At 37.7% G+C, this 17,522-nt stretch overlaps 1 protein-coding gene across 6 annotated transcripts in view; it reads right to left on the minus strand.

Annotated features, from left to right (window-relative positions):
* Window positions 1-10,494: 10,494 nt before the first annotated feature.
* Window positions 10,495-17,522, minus strand: part of GNB1 (G protein subunit beta 1) — a 45,827-nt gene continuing 38,799 nt past the window's right edge. For 5 of the 6 annotated variants that reach the window (XM_069782757.1, XM_069782756.1, XM_009921518.2 and 2 more), the window contains 4 exons: window positions 15,964-16,165; window positions 15,368-15,584; window positions 12,583-12,694; window positions 10,495-12,200 (listed from right to left, as the gene is read on the minus strand). In XM_069782757.1, the coding sequence (XP_069638858.1) occupies window positions 12,588-12,694; window positions 15,368-15,584; window positions 15,964-16,165 (526 nt within the window). In that variant the 3' untranslated portion in view covers window positions 10,495-12,200; window positions 12,583-12,587. The remainder of the gene's footprint in view (window positions 12,201-12,582; window positions 12,695-15,367; window positions 15,585-15,963; window positions 16,166-17,522) is intronic. The other variant, XM_009921520.2, reaches the window with a different exon arrangement.

Genomic DNA, 17,522 nt, shown 5'->3' on the forward strand with positions numbered 1-17,522 from the left:
TGACCCCAGCTGACCCAAGGGATATTCCAGACCATATGACATCATGCTCAGCATATAAAGCTGAGGGAAGAAGGAGGAAGGGGGGGACGTTCGGACTTATGGTATTTGTCTTCCCAAGTAACCGCTAGGCATGATGGAGCCCTGCTTTCCTGGAGATGGCTGAACACCTGCCTGCTGATGGGAAATAGTGAATGAATTCCTTGTTTTGCTTTGCTTGCATGCTCGGCTTTAGCTCTACCTATTAAACTGTCTTTATCTCAACCCACAAGTTTTCTCACTTTTACCCTTCTGATTCTCTCCCCTATCCCACCAAGGGGGAGTAAGCAAGCAGCTGCGTAGTGCTTGGTTGCTGGCTGGGGTTAAACCACAACAAGCATATAAAACATTTCCTACTCCTGAGCTTACCTCATTGTGAAGATTTATCTTCACACATCATTAAAAGATACTACGAGTGTTCTCACAGGGTTAATGCAACAAGGAAGACGTTGTTGTGGTGTTTAGGATCATCCAGAGCTGGTACACCCCACCTACAGCAGCACAGCCAGCCATAATAAGGGAATGGCATTTGCCATTCCTGTCTTTTGGTACCTCATTTGCCCTTGGGCCTCACCTTGACATTGAGGAAGACCTTCACTGTTGCAAAGTATTATGGATCACTCTGGGACAAGTTCCCAGGCTAAACTGGGCATCAACACCAGGTGGCAGCAGAAGCTGCAGCCCGGTACATTCAAGCCAGCAGACACATTAAATTAAATGCAAAGTCAAATTTTGTTCCATCGTACAGCACCCCAGGTACAGCGGACTTAGCGTGCTTTTCATGCTCATCATGGAAAGACGTCTTGCAAAAGATCATATGGAGGCAAATACATCAGTTATAGCAATTTGCAAGATCATGCCCCACTATGGTCTGTGTGGGCATAGAAGTATGCCAGAATATGGGTCTATATAGGAATACCTTACCTCACCAAGTGGCTTGCAGAATTGAGACCCTCATGTTACTCATATCCAAACTGCTATTTTCTCCACATTTTAAACACATTCTCCTAACACCGTCAATTACATATCAAATCACAAGAGCATAATCTTTTTTGTAGATAAGAGTTTAAGTTTAACTCTATTTTTATACATGTCCATAAAATTGAGAAATACCCTCCACTAACCTTCACCTATGGCAAGACAGCTTGTATAAACGCTCCCTACTTTGGCAATTACATTAGCAGTGTGAAGCTGCAGGGGGATCAAGTTTTAATTGTACCGGGTTCTGCCTACCAAGTAATAGGAATCAAAATTCATAGTGAAAAAGCTTCTGATGAACTTTAGGGTCTTGTTCCCTTACATCTCTTGTATTTTATGAACGGAAACAAATATATCAGGAAATTCATGCACATTCTGTTAAACACTGCACTGAAACCAAAATTTCAAATTTCAACATAAGTGACCACAAATCTAACTCATTAGATACAATTAACATGATAGTTAATTATACAAGTATGACTACAAGGTCAGAAGTCAGACCCAAATGTCATTCAAGCCTAGGAAAAGCAATATTTGATGTTTACATATGGCATAATCTTCAACTCCCAGCAGCTGAAGAGTCTGTACCTGACCATTCATGCAAGCAAAGCTCCTAAATAATGCATGGCACTACAATGAATTAGGTCTTTAATGCACATGCTCTCCGTCAGGATCACAAGTCTTTCGATTTCAGTCAGTGATAGTGCAGGTAGCCATTCAGAAAAGGGTCGCCTGCAGACTGTTTCACCAATGGATCCTAAATAGCACTGGACTAATAATGAAAGTTGCTGGCTTTGTTACACGGAAAAGAGCAGGGAGAGGAGGGGAAGGAAAGATCCAAGTAACTTTCAGATGTGATGCAGCTTCCCAGTTATATATAACTTTTCAAAGAGCCCAGACAATTATTTTATGGTCTGGTCTTCCTCCACAGAGCTGAATTTCCATACTGCAAAGCATTAAAGCTTCTCAAACAATACCAAAGAAAAACAGGGCTATCATCTGAGGAGGAGGAACAGGCTCATAAATCCCCTTGATATAATTGCAGAGGATGTCCTGCGAAGAACTCAGCCAAACACAACTCCTAAGATTATCTCTCTCTATTAGAATAAACTGTAAAATTAAGAATATTTGTGCTTTATCTGGCTTGCACCCAAATGTATTACAGTTGACATTTCCTCCAACAATATGAGAATGTCATGCTAATCTCACCCTGATCCTGTTGCCATCATCTTTTGCTACTCACTAGAGTGATTCTGCATGGTGGAAAATGATGGCAACTGCCAAGATTCATCAGCCTGAGCAAGCGGATGTCAGACAGGAAGACCAAACGCAAAGGAATACTCCTCTCGCTGAACACAGAACTGCAGGTCAGGGAGCCAGTCTGTATTCCAACTCGGCCATTACATGACAAGTGTAAATCACAAGCATCTCCATGCCACAGGCACCCTGCATACAAAATGGAGGAAACTCCTTCCTCTCAGGAGTGTGATGAAATCTGCTGGGAGGTTTTTGCCTTTTTAGCTGGAGAGACATATGCAAGCATTGCATTATCAAGTTGACAAAGTAGTTCAAAAGGGTACGTGCAGGTTCAGCAATGGATTTCTGTCTTGATTTCTTAAAAAAAAAACAACCAACAAACATTGAAAGTGGTTCCAATAAAGAGGCTTCTTTGCAAACATCACGCTACTGCAATATAGCTGCAAGAGAAAGCTGAACTGCCTGCTATTGCTAGCACTACTGCTTGCCATTCAAAATGTAAACAGTAAAGCATTAGAAATAGTATATTAATAAGTTAAACTATTCAGAACCAACAACAAAACTGAGGACAGTTTTGAAGTTCTTAGCAGTGTACTGCTAACCTTAACTGCACATTTTCCATTCAGTGTGCACCACAAATTTTAATTGATGATGCTGGTTGAAGTGCAAAGAACTGACAGAATAATTTGGAACCTAAGGGTGAGGAGGATACAGCTGCCGCACTGTAAAACAGGCCCAAGAGTTTTAATTTATGTTTTTAGTGGAAAACGAGAAGCTAGCCCTGTTAATTTAAGCTCTACAGCTTGGTGAGGAACTTTCAACTTTTACCAGGATCAGAGCTGAGGTCAGAAGACTGCCTGGCTCCCATCTGGTATTTCTGGTTAAGTTACTCTGTGTATAGAACTGTGACAAGCTTCAAAGAACAGGAATGATCCTTTTGCTTATGAAAGTTTAACCTTCAATTCTGATAAGCTGTTCCTTGAAGTCTATCTGTAATTGCTCCATTTCCTGTCACCATGTCTGATGCTATCATTTGATTGAAATAAGCCATGGAAGGAGGAAGATAGAACTGCTCAACAGAATCATTTTTTAATTCCAACATCACTTTTTAGAACTTGGCCACTGACACCAGCGTGGCCAATGTACCTCACTCATTTTCCTCCACACTGAATGTTCTTAGCTCTTTGGCCTTCCTTTATAATTCAGTAATACCTCATACCCTGGGCAATTCTTTCACATTACTCAACAGCATGAACCCGGGACAAGTTTTGACAAGCTTTTCAGAATGCGGTGGGTTAAACACACACCTGATGCAAGTAGCAGATGAAATAGAGAATTGTTCAATTAAGTGATGCAGTCATCCTTGGAAAAGCTCCCAGATCTCTCATTAGTGCAAACTGGTGTCCATCACTCCCAACACTGTCACTCCTTGAATACTTATTGTTCATTCAAGAGCTCAGGTCCCCACTAGGCATAGAACAGCAGCTGTTTAAACAGTTAACAGCTCCTATGCTCTACAAGAAAACTTGGACAGGCCTGGAGAGGCCAAAGGGAAGGTGGAACTGGTGCTCCAAAGGGGAACTCAATGCCTCACCTTATGACTCCTCTCTTCACCTATTTTTTGTTGCTTTCAGAAGGAAGAAACCAGGGTGAAAGGAATTGTTAAATGCTTAAACACAGGAAAAATACAAATCAGTATAAGGTTAAATTTTCATTGACTCAAGGAGATGGATGGCCTTCAGCTCCAGCAAATACCATCGACTTATTTTTCTATTGCCACAAGGTGGGATAACTTTGCCTTCCCAAACCCTTCTGAAGAAGATAAGGTGAGGTGAAAGATACTATTTGAAGAGGTTTTTATTCCTAGGCTTTCTTTACTTGATGATGCAAGTAAGTCCATTCATGATTTATGATCTCAAACTAAGCACACAAACTACATCCTGCCCCTCCTGTTGCAGTTGGAGAGATAATATGTCTCAACCTAGGTGATGGAAGTGAAATATCTAAATACATTCACAAGATCCACACTTTCACAGAGAAGGGTCCACAGGCAAGAATTTATTGGTAAATGCAGGCATAGAACTATTAATGCCACAGGAGTAGAGAAGTTTATATCAATATGTAGGACTTTTCTTGTTTGTGACTGGTGAAATTTTTTGATTGTTCTGGGGATTAGAACCTCTTGGAAACTCTTCTGGTAGTTTTCAGTACACATATGCACCTACAAGCTAAGGCAGGTGTAACGCACACACATGTTTCTCTGTATTACCTACAAACTACAGCCCATGTCACAGGTGGTACAGATGCTGATGTTCTCTATTTTTCTGAAATAGAATTGTTTAGAAACTCTCACAGCTTCTTGTATTATTTAAATACAGTCAGTGCCACTAAGAACAGAATTAAACAAAGGTATTCCTCTATTTAATTGCAGGAGAGGGACTCCTGTGGTTGGTTCTGAAAATATAAAAAGGTCCCTAGTTATCTGGTTTCTGACGTACTGAAGGGCAACTGAGACAGCAGCTTTAACTATAACTCCAATTCAACAGCCAGGCTTCAAGGTAAATAACCATGATATCATCAAATGGGTTTGAAATGTAGAAACTTGGTAATAGTTCTAATTTCACATCATGGGTTTGTAAAACTTCTAGGTCTGTAGACCATCCTACAGCAAAGCACACACGCTGGTTCACAGGAAGGAAAAAAAAAAAGCTACAAGAAAGCATATTCCAAACATTTTTGTTTGGTGTAAGGAGGCGGCTGAAATAACCTTCCATGAAGTGAACCGTAATCTGTACCTAGACCACTTCAACCACTATTTAATGTTGTCTGGGTACTAACATGGTATTCTGAGCACCTTCAGTGTACGAGAGAACACAGTGCAAAATAACTTACAGTTATAAAGCTTGAGTAACTTTAAATGTCAGTTCTTGTCGACCACTCACTCTAAATCTTGTCTTGTTCTTCCATTGGATTAATCACCAGCTTCAGGGAGCCAAGGATCAAATATGGTTATTCCCATTGGACATTTTTTCAGTTTTGTTTATAATATCACAGAAAGTAAATAACTAAAAAAGATAAGGAACTATGGTGAAAAATCAATGAAAGTTTAGATAAATATATGCAGTTACATATTATTACAGTATGACTCACTCTGTCAAGCACCAGCCAGTGTAAAAAAGGATCTGCTGCTGCCTACTTGCTCTTCACTCAACACGAATCCTTATTTTGCAAAAGAGACAAAAACTGAGTATTAGAATTCTGTACAACTTAAAATATGTTTGCTTTTGTAAACAAGGACTTGGAATTTATGTGATGGTTCTATCAGATACAAGAATAGTATATATCATTGCAATACTCATTTCCACTGCAGAAAGGTACTTCACTACACTGCCAGATAGAAGGGGGCATCAGAGCCTGATCTTAGCATGAATACCTTGTCAATCAAAGTATCTTCATTAGAAACTCCAGATCCCAATTCCTACATAAAGCAGAGGAGGAAAGCTGAAAAGAACAAGCACTTGGGATTAGAGCTGTGACAGGGTGTGTCAAAAATGTTGAGAGAGTGTTCAGAAATATTGGGTGAGGGCGGGGGGCAGAGACATGCAGGGAATTACTGAGGCTTTTCATGATCTCCATCCATTATTTTCTAAATAAGAGTTGGATCTTAAGTTGTCTAAGAGACCCTGCTCCAGTTAACACTGGCTGATTTTAACCTCTCCACCTCTGCCATCTGAAGTTTTTACATAAAAAATTAGAAAAGAAAATCCCTGTAAGAGTAAACATTAGAAAAAAAGCTTGTTTTGTTTGTAAGTCTTTATGGAAAAATCAGAACATCTTCAGTGGATCTCCTCCATACACAGCAGGGGTTACATGCACTAGGAACACATATTGCAGCCAAAATCAGCACAAGCTTCTTTGTCATATACGCTTTCTCTACACTGACTACCCATCTTCATTATGTTTTATACCACCAGATGGAGCTGCGCGGTTTGTACTTCAATATAGGATTTGCATGAAACTCAGCATTTTACCATCTTGAATAGTTCCTCCTTTTTAACAGACTTTTTCCTACCTTATCTATTTCGCCATGTAAAGATCTGTTACATTAAACAAACTTTTCATTTTCCACTTCCAGCTCCAGACACGATTACCTCTCAGGGTCAATCATATCTCACCACACTCATCTAGAGCAAATGGCTTATGAATAATTAAAGAAGGAAAAGAAGATTCTCTTTGTTCTATTTTATGACAAAATTGACTTGGTTTAAGCCTGGAGTTACTTGAATGAGTACTTTGTGGGTCCTGTGTTTCTAAAGGGTGAGTTTTTAGCAGCCAGCTCTCTATGCAATGAGAAGCTCGCCCAGCTTTTATTCACATTTCTATGGCTTCTGTTTTCCCCATTTAAGTGACATACTGGGTAATTTTACAAATACAGTCTGTGTCACTATCCCATACACACTTCCAAAATACTCCTTGGAGGCTTTTTAGTATTGGCATTTGAAGAATAAGCCAAGTAGACAATTTCAGAATGATTCAACTTCACCTTCCTTTAATGAACATACTTTGAATGGGCCCAGATTATCAGAGGGGAAGTGCTCTGGAATACCAACTCTTCATCTGGGTCCCCACAATTTCTCAGTATTTGACAAGAGTTTAAGAATCACCATGGGAAGCGAGAGCTCAGGCTTTCCTGCTTCCACTGAATTGATTTAACCCATAGAGTAAGTGCTACATGAGAAAACTTCTCCCCGGTCTGCATTTCAACACTCTTAAATATGCAGGGGTTACAGAGTAGCCGGCAGTAGAGATCTGAACGTGAGGCCCTGTGGTCAGACGGCCAGAAACCAACCAGTCACATACCGTCTCCTGTCAGGAAACTGGAACCGCAGATTGTCTGAACAGTGTTTCCTGGAGAGATGGTTCAACATAAGCAGTTAACCCTGGAACAACATCCAGCCACCTCAGAATCAAGGCCTTCATTTTCTCAGTCCAAATGACTGACAGAGCAGGCCCATGGATTTTGATTTACCAGTAGATCAGGTTTTACAAAACCAGTAAGGAAAAAAAAAAAAAAAAAAAAAGACAGCATCCAGTAATGTTTAAGCAAAGACCAGAAGGAGACAGAGCAGGACTTATTTTAACTCATCAGGTACGCTGGACCAAAGTAATACTATTTAAATCGGCAAATAACACTGCCAGAAAAACGCACATCTGACAGGATGCAAGCAGCTGCCATTCAGGATACAAGATGTCTGCTCCCATCACTGAGCATACAGGGAATTTGCACTCAACAGGGCCATTCGGAGCAGGGGTGACAAGGGAATAGCCTAAGCATCCCTGTTCTAGAACAGTGAAACTGAAATCTATTGGTTATTCTTTCCAAAATTTCTCCAGCTCCTCTTCCTCCCTTTCTCATACAACCCTAAACCAGAAAAAACTTGGCTTTTCACATACTTTAGAATTATTACACATTGGAATGTAATATAGATAGAAAGTGACCAATTCAACTCAGATCCATTGAGTAGCCTGACATTTAAAGCAGAAACAAACTTTCTAAAGATTAAAGAAAAAGGGAGCATCACTATGCAAAAATAGCCAACTGCTGTTAGAACTTGTTCATTAGTTGGTTCTTTTATTGTTTCCCCTCAAATCTGAATTCATGGTTACAACCTACACTAAAAAGCGTTAATCATAATACCACACAGGAGCTTGATTTGTTTCAGACCAAGTTACACAGAACTTAGCAAGGGTGACAGGTTTTATTATTCTTTATTTACTCTGCCACTTCCCAGAAACCAGATCATTCTATTTTTAGGTGTTAGAGGGCATGATTCAATCAGTAACTTTTAAGTATGTTTCACAGCTGATTTAGAACATACACTCCAGGGCACTTAATGGTCAAAAGTTAGAATGCCCAACTTGGATCTTTTTTTCTACTAGCAGTAGAACCTCAGCTCTTTAAAAGACATTTAATTCACTAAGAAATTATAGGCCATGAAGGGCACAGAAAACATTACAGTTAAAAGTCTTAAGTGCAGGTACTGAGATTGAGAAATCTGTTATCTCTTCCTTCACTTGTCTCCTTCCCCCAAGCTCCACGAGAGGATTTCAATCCCATGGAAGTCCATTCTATCGTCATGACACTTTCCAAGCCAGGACCAGACAACTGTAACTCCTTTTCCCACCTCCATACCCACTCATTATCCAAATACCTTAGATCCATTGGTCTTGTCCACTTTCATCATCTAACGTGCTTCATAAACACGTAAAGTTTTACTCCATCCTCCTTTGCAAAGACACCACTCCTCATCCTTTCATATATCTAATACATGCTCAGGAGCCCACATGCAAGAAACTGCAAGCGCTGCCACTAAGACCAAGCAGAGACAAACCGTTCTCAGTTTGTTATTAGTGTTCTCAGTTTATGAAACCTTGCTCTAGAAATTCGCCAGCCAGCAGCTAGGTGAAGCTGCTCTTTTGGAACCACATGCCAGAATTATCTTTTAAGTCAGAATCCTTTCAAAGCCTACAGGAGGAGCTACCATGTTACTAGGATTGCTATAAGTAAAATAACACTTTGATTTGAGTACTGATCCAAGCCCACCCTAAAATTAAAGGCATTCAAAACTCAAAGACTTGGCCCAAAGTCAAAGACGCAAGAGTTCAGTGCTTCTCACTTTGCATACCCATTTTTCTTCAGTTACAGCTCTCTGAATAACTAAGCATACAGATATTTAAATAATAGAGTTTAAAGCTTCATATTTAAGAGAAGCACTGTCTATAACAAGAGGCATTTGCAACTGCTTGCATTTGAAATAAATTGCACTGCACATTAGCCTTCTGGCACAAGAAGTTACTATCTTGGCAGGTATTTTATTGCCAGCAAAAGCATTCTCAGCACAGGCAGGAAGCAGTAATTTAACATATGGATAGAGATTAAGGAAGGTAAGGCAGATCATGTCTGCATTGATTTTCAAAGTCACATATGAAATATCCACTGGATTAAAAACATACCACGTGAGTGGAAAAAACAGCTATACCATTTGGAATTGGAAAAGACTAAATTTGAATTCTCAAATTTAAGCATTTCCAGCCATGAACTACTTACCAGTATTCTGCAGTCCAAAACCCCAAAGCTCACAGTTAACGGCTGCTAGTTAAGTAATGTCACCATCATATTTTCCATACTCACAGCTTTTAAAAACTTCTCCATTGAGGCTGAGAATTTCCATGTTTGGTATGAAACTAAGCCATGGCACTGGAATTTCTCTTGGTTGATGCGAAATGATGAAATATCCACTTTTGTTTAGGTCAGAACAAGAGAAGAGACTTTGCCCACTAAAAATACAAAACAAAACCCTCAAGTGGGCCAATACCAAGTTGTTAAACCAACTGCTTTTCAATACCTCATTTCAGGAATTTGCTTCTGTGGCTATAAAAATCCATTTTCCCCCCGCCCTAGATATAATTCTGCCTTGTGGAGACTTTGTTCTTACTGAGCATTAAAACGACAACTACTTACCCTTCTCAATACCTACAGTAAGACAGCTAACAATGACAACAGAGCTTATTTGGCCAGATCCTCAAATGGCAATAACAAGATGTTCCACTCAATTCTTTTCCTATTAAAGGACACAAAAGTTTTAAAAGAAGTTACTAAACACCTTGCTCTGATTTCCTACTTCAGATGTTACACTCTCTTATATTCCACAAAGCATTTTTGTGATTTATACCACATGAATCATAGTAGCTCAAACTCCAAATGAAAGTAGCTGAGCAGCAGTTTTTGATTAAGCTCTCAAGTAGCTCTAGCAATCAAAGATATGCCCATCTTAACTATTTAAGAATGGAGGAAGCAAAATGCCTGCAGCCACTAAGCTCCACATACTTGCCATTTAGTGTTACCATATATTGCACATTTTCACATAAGTTTTCAGATACTGCTGGTGACACTTTCCAATAACAAAAATCGTGAGGGTTTTAGTTCATCTTACAACTGTTTTTAGCTTTAAAACAAAACCCACATCCCTTCACATGAATACTACACTAACACACTGCATACGCTGCCCAATTAACCATTAAAAATCCAAGCCATTTTAAAATACTGAACAATTTGTTTTGGGGCAGCATACACTTCTCTCATATGTTTATTTCATAACTCAAATCCTGCCAGAAGCCATTTTGTGCATTGAACAATAAGCTGCAAAACAGATCAGTCAAAACTCATGTCAAACTGCTTTATTACATCTTAAATAACATTACATTTTAATATAGTATCTATCTTGCATCCAGCTTTCTTGAAGTACACTGACTTTAAAATTAAATACAAAAGGTGAAGAGGGATACAGGGCGTGGAGAAAGCTCTACAGAGTAGTTTCATGAAAGAGAGTAAGAGGGAATTCATCTTTTATGCCAAATCCAGGCCTAACGCACAATTACAGCACATTTTTGTACAGAATGTTGCAGAAAAAACAAAATGGAGAAAAGCTACTACTGCTGCTAGGAAGGAGCATTTCTGGATACAGTGAGAAGATAGGAAAGTTTAACAGAACAATCTGCTGTCCAAACACTGCTGCTTTTAACATTTTATTTGAAAAGAAAGCCAGGAAAACCTGCTCATTACAAAAATGACTCTGATCAGATGCAAAGGACTCATCCTACAAGAGGAACTGGCTGTGAGGAACTGATTTATAAAGAAGATGGTCTAGGTTCCCTCCTCCCACACCCCAGAATCTTTGACAGCGATTGTTTGAACAGGCTGTTTCTTTAAAAAAAAAAAAGTGACTTATCACGCTACTCCAAAACGTGCATAGCTTTGTACTTGAGTTCTTCATAGATTTATGCACAGAGTAGCAACAATAAATGAATACAGCGACAATGGTTACAGTTTTTAAACAGGTTATTTCTTCAAAGAAAAAACATCTAAGGACTTAGTCCAATATGCACTTTTTAGCATTTCTACAGCATGCGATTCTAAGAGTAAACCCACCCAATATGGCAAACAATCAAAAAAGGTTTTTTTTTTGTTTAACTTAGAAAGTTCAAGATCATTATTTTCAAAACATTGATTTGTACATCATTTCATACACAAAGAATTGACTCAATACCCAAGTGTAGGATAGGTCTCTTTTGAAAACAGAGATTCCTGGTTGTTGAGACTTATAGGATAGTGTTAGGATATATAAACTGCCCTTTCAATTGGACAAAACCAAAACAGATTAAAAAAATTGGTGTGGTGAAAAAGGGAGGGGCAGGAGGGACCAAGGATTGCATTTGTTATCCATAAAAGGTGAAAGGATTCTTTAAACAAGCATTCATTACCTTTTACAGCATGTGCTTGGTTACCTTACTGCTTAACATTATCCTATATATGCCAAGTTTTGTGCAACAATTATCTGTGATACTAGAAAATAAAATAAAAAAAATTAGGGACTAAATTTACAGCGTTAACAACCCCCAGATGCTCTGGGCTAGGACTCCCTTGTTTTGCTCAATTAAATACATAAAGAAATGTATTTAAAAAGGAAACTTGAAAAAAATCCTGCTACAAACATGACTTTAAAATTTGCAAGTGTGTGAGATAAAGTCCTTAACTTCAACTTGGAAACTACAGTGAAAGCTAACTGTTTCACAATTATGCTCAAGTTTATTTTCTGGTCATGCTTTTATGATAGTGTTTCATTTTTAAATTCTCAAGACAAAAAAAATGGTCCCAAAAGGAATGCACAATTTCATTTTGCTTACAACACAGAAATTCTTCTTGGAAAGGTAATTGTGCTCTTCATTTCAGCAACAGGAGACGGAAAAGATCTTGCCCTTTGAAGTTGGGGAGGATGGGGGTCCAAGTTAGTATGGTTGGATTGGATATGCTATCATTTTTAATTTTCAACCGTTGGAAACTTCTTCCAGTCATGGAGTCCGTCGCTCTTCTGACACACAGAAAGATTTATTAAGAGTTGCACTTTGATAAACTGTAATCAAGTTTCAAGCTTTGCTCTTGCTACCCACTGACGCATTTAGCCATTATCTCACCATTTGCAAGAATGCCATTTATTTACTAACCCAGATTCAAAAGACTGTAGTCATCCCTAACAGGAAAATAAAATATGCCAAAAAGTTCATCATAAAAATGTCATTGCATACATTAAACAAATAGCCTTCTAAAAAGACAAACTGATTTTTTTTTTTTCCTCAGGGACTTTCCTAATCTTAACTATAAGCTTGCAGCACCAGTAAAACAGCACTGTTTGGACCTGGAAAAAAGCATTCTGAATATCAATCAAGGACAGCCTTAATTGACTGGATACCTACCTACTTCAGTTCCAGATCTTGAGGAAGCTGTCCCATGATCCTGTTGCCACTGCCATACCATCATCAGTTACACCTAAGCAACTGACACGGTTATCATGACCGGCAAGGACACCTATAAATAAGAACATGCAACAGACACATTACTTTGATGATTTCGTATTTCAGTTCAAGTAACACTGAGGCATGCATGTTTGAATTAGTCAACCTATACATTCAAAAATCCTGAACAAATGTGGTTGGAATTTTTAAATGCTTTTGATTTTCTAAGCACAAACTTAGATATAACTGGGTGGGTTCAGAAGGGGGTAATTCAGTAAATGCATTACTCCAAAATTTTCCTTGTGTATTCCCCACGTTATGACCTTTGCTGGTTTCTTGTAAGCTGTGAAATCACAGCCCCAAAAATTCTGCTGACAATGTCATTGCAATTAATGTAGTATAACCACGCATTGCATAGCTCTTAGTATTTCCTCTCCATAGTGATAAAGATCAGTTAGATTTTACAAAATTTTTTAATGTGTAAAATCAGAAGTCAAACTGAAGTATGTTATAAACACTAAAGCATTTTTCATCTAATTTTATCTTACTATGTTTACAAGCACTTACAAGACTTAAACTCCTACATGCAATCTATTTGTCAATATGCAGATTTGCTACAACTCAATTATAGTACCATTAACAGCAAAAATTGAGATACTAAACAGAAAAATTAAAGGAGCCAACATTTTCCTCTATCCGCTTAAATTTAACAGATTCAAGGAGTTAAAAAGAAAACGTAATTATGTCCAAGCTCTTTCCAGTCCACAGCACTGAGCTAAGATATTCTTGACAGACTTAAAATTAATCTTTCTACATCAATTACACTGCTCATGGGATTCTCATTCATATTTTGGACTTTTCCCCTCCATTTACTATTCTCCAATACAGAACATGAATTAAGTCAGTTTTAGTTCTTACACAAACAAGTATGTTTATAAACTAATAATTTTAACTGTTAATTCAGTGTAAAAACGAGTACTTCATACACAAGGATTCTTGATGTTTGAAGTAGTAACATTTCTGATATACTTCATAAAAACAGTAATGCTGTGTAACACCATTAATCTCCAGACCCTGTTAAATCCATACAAGTGTCTAAGCCTCAGTACAGAATTGTTCACTTCTGCAGCACAAGCCAAATCTTAAGTGTTGAAGCAGACAATACAATCTTCAGAAATGTAGTGCCATACAGAAGCCAGCTGCCAGAGCTAGCAGAAGTACCTAGGAGTTACCTAGAATTTACTGCGGAAACAGCATTGATATATCAAAATTCAGTCTACCATCAGCATTAGTAAGTGCTGCAATTTGGTAAAACAAAGACAGCAGCACCAAGAAGTCTTATACAATTTGAACTGAATACATAACCACAAAGGTGTTTAATATAAAATCAGGCACGACAGAAGTGTCAAATCTGCTGAGCAATCTTAAGTCTCAGAACATTTCAATACGCAGAATACTTGACAAAGCAGTTGTTTAAAACTGTTCTAAAACTTGGCAATAAAGAATCACACTTCACGAGTACATGGACCAGAAACCCAGATCAGTATAAAGAATTGTTTCTCATTTCTACAGGTAAGCAAGATCACCACCTCCTTCTGTTCTTCTTCTAAATGAAGGTCTTTCAAAGGAAAAATACAGGAAAAAACACATAATTGTTTTTACAGTACTTAAATACAGCCAGTTGTAAACTAACATAGACATTAATCAAGAGAAATTTCTCAATTCATCTCCATAAAGGCTTATATACACATTTATGGTCTCAATAATCAAAGTACAAGAATCTCGAGTTGTAAATGTCAACACACAGACAAGGCTGATTCGTAAAATGCATTTCAGTACTGAAATAATTGTATTTGGCACCATTAACTTGCAAATAGAACCAAATGCTATTTTACGATACATGAACCAAGTGTCCACAGATTCAATTTCTCAGCGTTGATAAAAAACTATCATGAATTTTGGAAGAAACAAATAAAATCCAAGTGGTAAAACAAAGCTGCTAGAGACAGAAATTAACAAACCCAATGGAAACTATTTTGGTGTAGTCCAGGATTATACATGTGTTTCTGTTTTCTTCTACATGCAGTATATCCTCCCCTCAAAGCCATCAGTCAATTTGCACCAATAATGTACTTTCAACTACATGTGGAAGAACATTTTGCTTGGCTGCTGTTTTTTGTTTGCTTTTAAAACCCACCTAGGATAATTTTAAAAGCCTAGACCACTTTGTTTGGTAACAGAATAGGTCCTTCCTCTCATTCCCTGTTCTGATGAGAATAAAGAAACATTTGCAGCCTAATTTATACCTTTTCTCCTTTTCTGTGATAAAATTTTTCATTTTAAAGAACTGAAGTTAAATTATCTTAAGCTTTGGACCACAAATTTCACATTCATTTTCTCAAAAGGTAATCTCCACAATGTCTGTTGTTTCACTGGTTGTCTCTACACCTACTGCTACAAGTAACAGAAAAAAAAATTCTTTTATATAAATAGCAACATTAATGTTGAATTGCTTTGACCAGTTCATACATAAATAATGCCATAAAGTCCAAAAAAAACTTCTATCCTTTAGTAGTATTCCAATTTATTTGTTAACATCATTAAGCTACTTTGGTCATCCTAAAACAGGTTATCACAGAGTTTTAAAGTTGACACAGGGAATGGTAACAGGTCTGTACGTATGACTCAACTCACACATTCAGTATGTTACACTGCATTTATAATATTTAAAACAAAAAACGTTTACCTGCTCTATCAGCTTTCAGTGTGTCCCAGACATTGCAGTTGAAGTCATCATAACCAGCTAGGAGGAGACGTCCACTCTTGGAAAATGCTACAGAGGTGATGCCACAGATGATGTTATCGTGTGAATAAACCATAAGTTCCTGATCAGCCCGAAGATCAAAAAGCCTGCACGTAGCATCATCTGAGCCTGTGGCAAATGCATTGCCATTTGGGAAGAACTTTAATGAGGGAGAGGGGGGAAGAAAAAAAAAGACACATGATTTCAGACTTGATTCCTCTATCTCATTGAATATACCATTTTATACAGACCAAGTGGAAAAAGAAAGCAGCAAAGAATAGTATACACCTCTCCACTACTGGGATATGGGCAAAACCAGTGAAATAATTAAAAGCATGTGAAGAATAGCCACAATTTCCATTTACCACAACGGATCTGAAGTTGCACAAGTTTCAGGTATTTTCCCCAGCTACAAAAACTATTAATTATAGAAAATATGCCATAATACTACATCATACAGTACATGCTTAAGAGCTGAGACCAGAGAAATACAAAAACAAATTTAAACCCCATGTCCTCTGTTCCAAGTTGATACATACACAGATGGCATTGATGTCCGACTCATGGCCAGTGAAGGTTTGCCGACACATTCCTTCTCTAACATCCCACAGTTTGGCAGAGGCATCACAGGCACCAGAAACAAAACACCGGGCATCAGGAGCAAGAGATAAACTCATAACATCTCCAGTGTGCCCAGTAAATGTAGTCGTCTGCTGACCAGTTTCTATGTCCCAGAGAGCACTTGAAAGAATAATTAAAAAGGCGAAAATCAACATATTTTTGCTCCATTAGGAGGTCTAGACAGCAATTCTTGTCTAAACCTGTTCATTTATATCACTGCTAAAAAGTAAAACTCCATAAAGTATTCACAAAAAATACATTGAGAATAGAAAAAACAAACATTCTTTGTTGAACTATTTGGCTATGTTACAGGATAATTGTGCAGAGAAGATTTTAAAAGCCATCCTCTGTTTTAAAATATTGGGGGTTTTAAATTGAAAAACAGTGCAAAAAACTAATGACTAACATTCATAGCTGTTCATAACACAAAGTTCTTGTGACATGCCATAACTATTGTCCAGTACTACTACAAGCTTGATTTAAAGCGACAGTGCTAAGGCTACAGCAACAACTGAGTCAGCATTTCTCATTTTAAAAACTCACTGAGAATGTGTAACTTTGTGAATTATGTCTGTCGTCTTAAAGCTGCACCACTTTCCCAAGACACCAAAATCACTACTACAGCGATAATCAAAAAGTATAAAGGGATGAAAGAACACCATCACCTCCCTAACAAGCGGTCTAAACATTTAAGGAAAATTAGGATTTTTAATTTCTGTAATTTCTCAGTAAACCAGACCCATATGAGTGACAGATTTGCAGTAGGCAAGTAAAAGATGACTGTACTTTGAAGCTTGGCTGAACTGAAGTGATGTCAAGGACAAACGGTTATCCAGACAACTGTAGAGTTACTACAATAACTCCTGAAGCAGCTGTATTCTCTTATAAAGAACATAATTTTAACAAATCCTGTCTGGTTTTTTTTTTTAAAAAAAAAACAACCCAACACATATTTAAAAACATTTTGTATTAAAAAAAGTATATATTCAACAGCTACTCAGAATCAGCGGATTAATAGATGAGCATTCAAAGAGACTGACGCTGTGTAGGAGAGGTATTTGTTAGACAACCTTTGCTGTAAGAACTGCTGCTTGGGAGAACTGTAATGCTTTTAATTAAATATAATAGAAAAATCTATGAAAAAAGATTGAGGTCTTTTTTTCGTTCAGAAGCTAGTATTTTTTTAAGACATACACCTACATTCTCCTCAAAAAACCCATCTACTGTCACTGTAGAATATTTTCTAGGAGCTCTTCTGAATAACAACATAAACTAAATTCTGCATTAGAAAAATCCAAATATGACTTTTAAAGTAGTAAATACTGAATACTAAATAAGTTTGAGAAAAGCCATTAGTCTAATACACTTACTTCTGAAAGCCTAATAGTTGTAGTAAAAAAAGTTTCCCATACCACCTTAACACAGAGAATTGGGTCAGGATCTTCAGAACACGGGCATAACTAAACAGCCAAAGGTA

This window comes from Haliaeetus albicilla, chromosome 4, assembly GCF_947461875.1.
Source record: "Haliaeetus albicilla chromosome 4, bHalAlb1.1, whole genome shotgun sequence".
In the NCBI taxonomy this organism is placed as follows: domain Eukaryota; kingdom Metazoa; phylum Chordata; class Aves; order Accipitriformes; family Accipitridae; genus Haliaeetus; species Haliaeetus albicilla.